This window comes from Pteropus alecto, unplaced genomic scaffold (assembly GCF_000325575.1).
Source record: "Pteropus alecto unplaced genomic scaffold, ASM32557v1 scaffold21, whole genome shotgun sequence".
Classification (NCBI taxonomy): Eukaryota; Metazoa; Chordata; class Mammalia; order Chiroptera; family Pteropodidae; genus Pteropus; species Pteropus alecto.
Window position 1 is genome coordinate 19,453,844 of NW_006436282.1, and position 7,808 is coordinate 19,461,651.

The 7,808-nt window shown below is 56.2% G+C and overlaps 1 protein-coding gene across 1 annotated transcript in view; it reads right to left on the minus strand.

Moving 5' to 3' along the window:
• HOXA11 (homeobox A11) overlaps window positions 1–580 on the minus strand; it is a 3,980-nt gene extending 3,400 nt beyond the window's left edge. Inside the window, 2 exon segments of the mRNA XM_025046935.1 lie at window position 1; window positions 4–580. The exon segment at window position 1 is cut by the window's left edge and continues 122 nt beyond it. Coding sequence (XP_024902703.1) covers window position 1; window positions 4–547 — 545 coding nt within the window. The 5' untranslated portion in view covers window positions 548–580.
• Window positions 581–7,808: the final 7,228 nt, after the last annotated feature.

Here is a 7,808-nt window from a genome sequence, read left to right on the forward strand (position 1 = left end):
CTGCCGCCGCCGCCGCCGAGGTCGCCGCGGCCGCCGGGGGCCCCTTCTCCGCGCTCTTGTCCCCGGGGTAGTCCGAGGAGGCGAGGTTTTCCGGGTTGCCGTAGGCCGTCTCGAAAAACTGGTCGAAAGCCTGTGGCAGGACGCCGTTCCTGCCCACGGTGCTATAGAAATTGGACGAGACGGCGGGGGTGGGGTGGTGGTAGACGTTGGCCGAGCTCTTGGCCAGCACGTCGCCAGGCACGCCGGCCGCGCTGGGCGCCTGCAGGCAGTCTCTGTGCACGAGCTCCTCCGCGGAGTAGCAGTGGGCCAGATTGCCGCGGGGGTGCCATTTAGTGGCGGGCTCAATGGCGTACTCTCTGAAGGTCACTTCGCGCACGGGTTGGACCTGGGGCAGGTTGGAAGAGTAGGAGTATGTCATTGGGCGCGAAGACGGGGTCTGGGGCAGAAAAGAAGGGAGGCTGGAGAAATCTGGACCCGAGACGTAGTAAGTACAACTTGGCAAATACATGTTAGAGGAGCAGGGACCACGCTCATCAAAATCCATCATTGGGCTACCTTGGGCTCTCCGCAGTAGCCGAGCTTAACATGATTCTCCACTGCAGCTGCCTCTTTGAAGCGGATCCGTGAAGTAGAAATTTGGAGACGTAAGCTGACGTGGAAATCTATCCCCATCCTTAGCAGGGAGGTGCTGGTCATGTGACCCGATGTTGAAATTGACAAGCTGCGAGCTAGTCCGGGCCTCCCCCCCCCCTTTCCTTTTTTCTCCCCCCTCCCTCCCCGGCTTCCTTTCTTTGTAGCCACCTCAGGGGAAGCAACAGATCGTCACTCGGTGTTCTCACCGAAAGCACGTAATCGCCGGTGTAACTCATGTTGGCTGGGGGGCCTCCCCGGCGCGCGGCAAAGCTGGGCCGCGCCCCGCTTGTGCTCAGCGGCACGGTCCTGGCCCTCAAGTGCGCCGAGGGCGGCGAGAGAACTCAACTTCTGCCACCCACCACTCCCCGGGTGAGGGACGCCCCACGCTGGGGGTGGCCGGGTGGGAGCTCGTCGCTGCGTGTCCTGTGCGTGGTTTTGGAATCAATTTGCTTGGAGGGTCGCGTTCGCGCCTCCTTCTTCGCTGTCCCCCTCACACTGGCTTGCTCTGGGAGACACCTCTGCCTCAGACTCCGGCCGGACCCCCTTCGGGGCCAGGGTTCGCAGCCGTGGATGTGCCGGCCTCATGGCTTGCCCGATTTGCACGGTGACTTGATTACACGCTCGCATTCATGGTCACTTCCGAAGCGCTTTAGTGCCTTCCGTCCCTAAACCGCCAACGACCAGGGCGGCTTCCCCCGCGGTTTGTCAGGGATCCGCAGGTCCCGGAGGGCCTTCGTCTTACCCGGGATCCACCTCCCTTTCATCCTCCTTGCCGGCCTCCTCACCCCATGCCCTGCCCTCGGAGAAACCCCCTCCTCCTCGCTGCCTGCCGGGGTTCGGAGTCGCTCCGCAGAGCCAGAGACGCGGGGGCTGCGCCGCTGCGCACTAGCCCTCCCGCCCGGTCTTCTGGAGCTGAGGACTCGGGAAATCAAGCAGTAGAGGCGAGACTTGGGCTGTTTTAGAGGCGCTGACATCCGAGGAGCCTTCTCCTGGGTATGCTGCAACTTCCTGGGGCCCACCAGCTGCTAGCGAACTCCAGAGCAGTAGGGAGAGTGGGGACAGTGAGAAGGGGCGAGGACGAGGGATCGTGGCTGAGAAAGGGGTAACATGCCTTCTCTCCTTCCTTGAAAAAGCCTGAGAGCCAAGGATGTACAGGACAGAAACTCAAAAGTGCCTTTCCTACTACTCATCCCACAGAAGGAGCACGATGCCAAAGAAAAGAGACACGAGACGTGCTTCCCAAACTTCCAGCACCTTGGGTGGAAAGGACGCCTTAAAAAGTCTAGGTATGAGCTAAAGATAGAGACAGAGGCCACAGCGACTAGTGTGAGCTTTCTTGGGAAGAGGAAAGAAAAAAATGGATGGTGAAAAACGCTCACTGTCCTGCAGGATTGAATGAACAATGTTTGGGAGAAGCAAAAGAAGACGACACAGAGCAGCCAGGCAGGGCCAGGCGCTGGGAGGGGCCCAGCCTGGGGCCTCCCCACACCTATCTTCTTGGAAGGAGCTGGATGCCCCTGAAGAAAAGTCGAAAATGAACAAGAATAACCTTTTCCCTTTCCCTGTCCAGGAAATAGCCAAAGGTATTTATATATCTTGGGGAGATTTAGAGTATAAACTCTAAGATCTTTGGTATTTAAGTGTCAACATCGATTTATTTATTTATTGCTGAGTGGACTGTAACTGACTCAATAACAAATCTAATCATGTATTGCACTGGAAAAGAAATATTCTCATTATGTATTTTCTCCAAATGATGGCCCACCATTGCATTTGAATGCCCACTGTAAATATCAATAATATCAAGTAATTACTCTGTAGTGGAGTAAACTAATTTATTAGCATTAATGTTTATGTGGCTCCTACCCCCCTCCTTTATAAGGGTGGCTTATCACAAATCATACTTCTCGGACACATTGGTTTAATGAACACTTTATTCGGGGTTTGCTGCAAGAACTTTTGTGCTCCTTGAATCCCTGAGATCTGAACTCGAAATTATTTGTGCATCTTCAGCTTGACATATTTGTCCACTGTGGCTTGTGCAGAGGAGGTCTGGTGGGAAGGAAGGTTGCTGGGGAAGGGTAGCTCGAGACCTCCTAAAGCTGGGAATTACAGTTATAGGATTGCCCTGCAGCGAAAAAACTTCGATTTCCAGCAGCGACCAACAAGGCAAAATATTTATTTCTCCACAGTATCTCTTTCTTGGAGACAGAGCATAAAAGGGAGAAGGAGATGTTTGTGAACAGCAGTGTTTGAGCTATTCCCTGGCTTGATTTTGGCTCTCCCAAACTCTCTCCTAGGAGCCCACCCAGTCCCCACCACCCCTCGCCCTCGAACAAAAGGAATGCATGAGGGGTTTCAGTGACTTTGCCATAACAAAGGCGCCACCATTGCGGGGCTTGCCCCGCCCCTGGGTGAAGGCAAACAAATTCTTGCACTTGTATGAGGGCTTTTAAGACTATAATTGAACCCGGGGGCGTCTAGGAGAACCGAAAACAGTTCTAGACAGACCTGGGGTTTTATAGCACTTTTGGCAGTCAACTTCAGGTTGTGCCTGAGCAGACCGGCTGCGGTGGCCCGCCAGCGGGGGACACCAGCCGCCTCCCCCAGCTGCACGCAGCCTCTCTCCTAATTATATCGGTTTCCCCTGGGTGCCAAGAAGAAGGGGTTCCCACAGAAAGGTCGGTATGGGGATGTGCTCTGTTCCTCATAACCAATGCCTCCCGTGTCCTTGATAGCAAAGCCGAGAGGGTGCTGGCAGGTCCCATGGGTGTCTACAGGAGACAAAGGCGAGTTCCAGAGGAAAGGCTGGAGGGGAGGAAGGCGCTCTGGGAGTGGCAGGCAGGAAGGCTGTACTGAAGTGGGGTGCCAGGAGGGACTTGTAGTCTGGAAGGGGGTGTGTGGGGGCGCTGCCGTGAAGATAGATAAGGGGAAAGGCTTTAATGCCAGGAGAAGGGCAAACGCCTGGAGTGGCGAGTTCTTTAGTTCCCCAGCAGGGACAGAAGGGGATGACCAGATCCCCAAGGCTGCCCACCGCTCCCCGCTTCGCCTGCCTCAGCCCCTCTTGCGCAGGTTACACTGGCAAAGTGAACGTTTGGTGGGGGGAGGAGTTAGAGGGTGGGTGCAGCTCCGAGGATCAGACCAAATCTTGGGGAAACAAAGGAAGCAGAGCTGCTGTGAGTCCTTGGTTTTGACTTTGCTCTGCGCCTAATTGACTCTTCCGCTTTGCAGGACCAACCGTGGAGCTGAGCCCACCCGGCTCAGGGGAAGACCCGACGGGGGCTAAAGCTGCCCTGGAAGGCCAAGTCCGAGCTGCATTTCTTGAAGAGGCTGAGGAGGGCAAGGCTATGACATTGGCCCTGGAGACTGGTTTCCCATGAGCTGCTCTTTCTCAGGAGCTCCACACCGCGGGGCCATCTCCAGAAAAACAGTCTTCAGTGTGTATTTCCTTTTATCGTCAACCTGAAACCCCACGGCAGCTAATGCAAGAGGCCAAAAATATTTGGGAGGAAGAAAAACAAAGGCAGGAAGTGGCGGCAGCCTGATGGTGCGTGTGTCTGCGGAGAAGGGAGGGAGCCGTTTCAATCTCTTCTTGTTTTTCCAAACTTCAAGGTTTAGGCAGCCCTAGCAGGGCCGGCCCTGTCGCTCCCCACGCAGCTTTTGGAGATGGCCACCCGGAGAGGAGAAGGCTGGAGCCCGTGCCGGCCTCGTCAGGCGGAAACAGCTAACGAGGCGATTTGCTCAGCAAAGCAGACCAAGCCTTTCCAAGGCTTCCTTTGATTTGGCCCTTAAGGTGGGGGATTGGGGAGCTCTTCAGCACCTCGGGACCCTCCTCAGGCGGGTCGGGTCGAGTGCGCCCTGGCAGGGACGCTTCGTGTGCCCTGTGCTCCACGCGCCTTCCCAGGTGGGATATCGGAATAAAGTGTGTCCAGGTGCTTCTGCCCAGGACTGACGCCTCTGCTTCTTCTTGCAGCCGAGGGGTCTGGGCAGCAGCCGGAGGGCGGCTGTTGGAGGTGCCCAGGGTTGGGTAGCCTCGGGGCGGTCAGTGCACACGGGGGGCAATGTGAGGCCCTTCCAGCGGGGTTGTTGTGCTGGCGGGGTTTCTAGCACAGTCGTCGGAAGGACATGAGCCAGCCGAGAAGATTGTCACTTGATAGGCAGTTTAATATTTGCTCACTCCAGTGGAGGGTGGAGCTGGAGGCAGGGAGCACCTCCAGACTCCGAGGTTCCCAGCCCCAACGGGCGCTGCTGCTAGGCTGCCCTCTTCTTTCCTCGGGGCAGACTTGGGTGCCGGCAGTGGCTCACAGTCCCCCAAATCTGAGAATCTGACGTCCCCAATGCCTGCACTTGCAGCCCTTTGACTGCTTAGTGGATACTTCATAGTCTGAACGCCAACCTCAGGCTGCCCGTTCATCACAGGCCCTCCCTCGCCCGTCCTGTCTCCCCGTAGTTCCTGCTCATCGCTCTCCTGCTCGGCCTCTTTTCAGCCGAGTCCCCCCTTCTTCAGCCTCCTGCTTCTTCTCATGCTTCTGTAGGCTGTAAGCTGAGCAAGAACTGAGGTGCCACTGGAGGGCACCCGGTACTCAAGGACGGAGAAGGGGGGCTGTTAGGTTCCTGACTCTTCCTCGGTTCAGGCCTCCACCGGGGATCTGGACTAGATGTCTCACCTGCTGCTGCACTCCATTCCAAGGCCCTACCACGTCCTTTTCTTCTCCCTTCCTCTCTCACCGACACTTCCGCCTTCTCTTCTTGAGACCCAGCTCCTGCTTTTCTAGGCCCAGCAATCCTGGATGGCAGCCGGCCTGGGAGGAGTCAGGCCCACTTGGCAGACGAAACTCTCTCCCAAAGAGCTACAATCATTTATCTCTGGATTGCTTAGGGCACACATTTTTTGCCTCTTCTTGCTGGTCTGATCCTCTACCTTCTTCTATCCTTAAATGACACCTGTTTCTAGAAAACCACGCAGAAGATTATTTCAACCCAGGTGACCATACTGCACACAGGTGCAAGAGCTGGCTGGAGGACCGAGGGTGGTAATAGCCATAGAGCCCTTCCTGGGCTCTCTCCTTCCGAGTGGGAGGTGTCCTAGAGGTACATCTGTCCTCCATGGTGAGCCTGGGACATGGGTTGTATGAGAAGGCCCAGGAGATCTCCTCGTGTTTGTTCTCAGGAAATCAGAAAAAAAAGTCTATGGGCAGATCAGGGCTAATCCATCACATTTCCAGATGCTGCTCTGAGGTGACACTGAAGTATCTGGGGCCCTCCTCTATCACTGCCAGGTGGAGGCCGGGTTAACTAATCCCCTTGGCTTGGCGAGGCACCCACCCGTCCACAAGCTCCTCTATCCTTCTGAAAGCACAAAAGCATGACAACAGGTAGTGCCTTGAACTTGACCTTTTGGTTGGTCTTGACCCACAGAGGTCCCTTAAACATCTGAAAAAGTCCACATCCTTCCACTGGCCTTTGAGGGAGAGTAAAGCATAGAGCTCAACTGAGGGTCTCAGACACCCAAACAATCTGGTTATTATTTAGTTTAGTGAGTCCCAAACTGATGGGAGAAAGAGCTTACTTCCTTTGAGAACGATTATTTTTATTGTGCTCTCATTAGAGATTTTTTTCCCCTATTGAGTGGGAACAAATTGGGTGAGGGGAACTTTGAAGGGCAAAGCCCTGGTTCTCAGCGTCTGCCTTCCATGCTTCCTGCAGCTTCGGCCCATACGGGTTTTCCCAGCCCAGTGTGTCTGCAATAAAGAGGAGAAATGCGGGTGGCCAAGCCAGAAGGTGGCCCTGGGGTCTTGGTCCCCACAGCTGTGGCTCACAGGTGCATCCCATGCCCCAGCTGCATCCCAAGACAGTTCCCCAAGTTTCTCTGTTTCTACTCAGCCAGGATCCATGGCTCACATTCCAGACTTGAGAAGAGTGAGCCCCTGTCCAGCCCAGCCCTGCCCTAAGCGTCTCTGCCACATGCCCTGCTAGGCAGTTCTGTGAGGTACCTAACCACAGACAATCCCTCCAGCAGCTAGTGTCCCCTCAAGGCCCTACTCCATGGCACAGCCCTAAGGACCAAGTCTGGCTTTTTTGTCTTCTGTTAAAAAAAAAAAAATCATTTGCAGGGCCTCTGAGTCACCTGGAGCAATAAGCTCAGCGGCAGACTGGCCTTACTCTATCTATTTGTTGACCACTGGGCCTGATGTGGTGTCCTGCTGCCGGCAGGGGCTCCCGCACCTCCAGAGCACAGGGAGGGAGTTCTTGGGGCCCAGGAATCAGGGATTTTTACCTTTGGCAGAGTGCACCTCACTTCTTGACCCAGATTTTAAGCAGAAGAGGAAGAGCATCAAAGTTCTCACCAAAGGCCTGCCACACATTGAGAAAGCGGGCCTGGACTCAGGGGCCTCAAGAGACACTCCCAGCAGGGTCCTTGCTCCTCCATCTAATTCCTGGCCCTGTGGGCCCCACTGTCCTTGGGCCCTCGTTTCTACAAAAGTTTGAACTGGATCCAGCCACCTCTAATCTCCCCACCTTGCAGGAGCTACCTCTCAGCGGGGCCAGGCTTTCGCGGGCTCCGAAGTCTCCTAGACCCCACTCTTCCAGGACTCCACGGAGGCACAGCCTGGGGCATCCCTGGCTTCGAGAACTCAATAGGGCTGGGGGTTACCTAGTTGGAAACCAAGAAAGGCCCCTTCCTCCATTCCACCAGCCCAGACTATCAGAACCGGCTTGCCACCTAGTTGTGTGTCCTGTGCCGTCCTGTGCCTTCCTGCCGCCTCCGCCGTTGCGACCGATAGGGCGGCTCTGACCCTGGGAGCGGCCATGGCGCCGAGGACTTGACCTTTGCAGCTCCAGAGGACATCGCTCTCTGAGCCCGTAGGAAGGGATTCTGCGGTCTCCAGCTTCTCCCACCCAACAGCAGCCCGGCCAACCGACGCCTGCTGCGCCGCTCACCCCCATTCCCCCTTCCATTTTGCGCAGCGTCGGCATGCCCGCAGCCGGAACAAAGCCCTCAGCAATGCTCCTGCCACCTCCTGTTAGAGCTCTTGTCCCCAGCTCCCCGAGGCCAAGCGACTCAGAGCTAAAGCCAGGCTGTCTAAGGGCCTCCCCAGCACCCTCTTCTCTCGCTTGACCGCAGCCAGCGCGCCAGGTACGACTCTGGGTACCAGCCGTGACGGCTTCGCTCG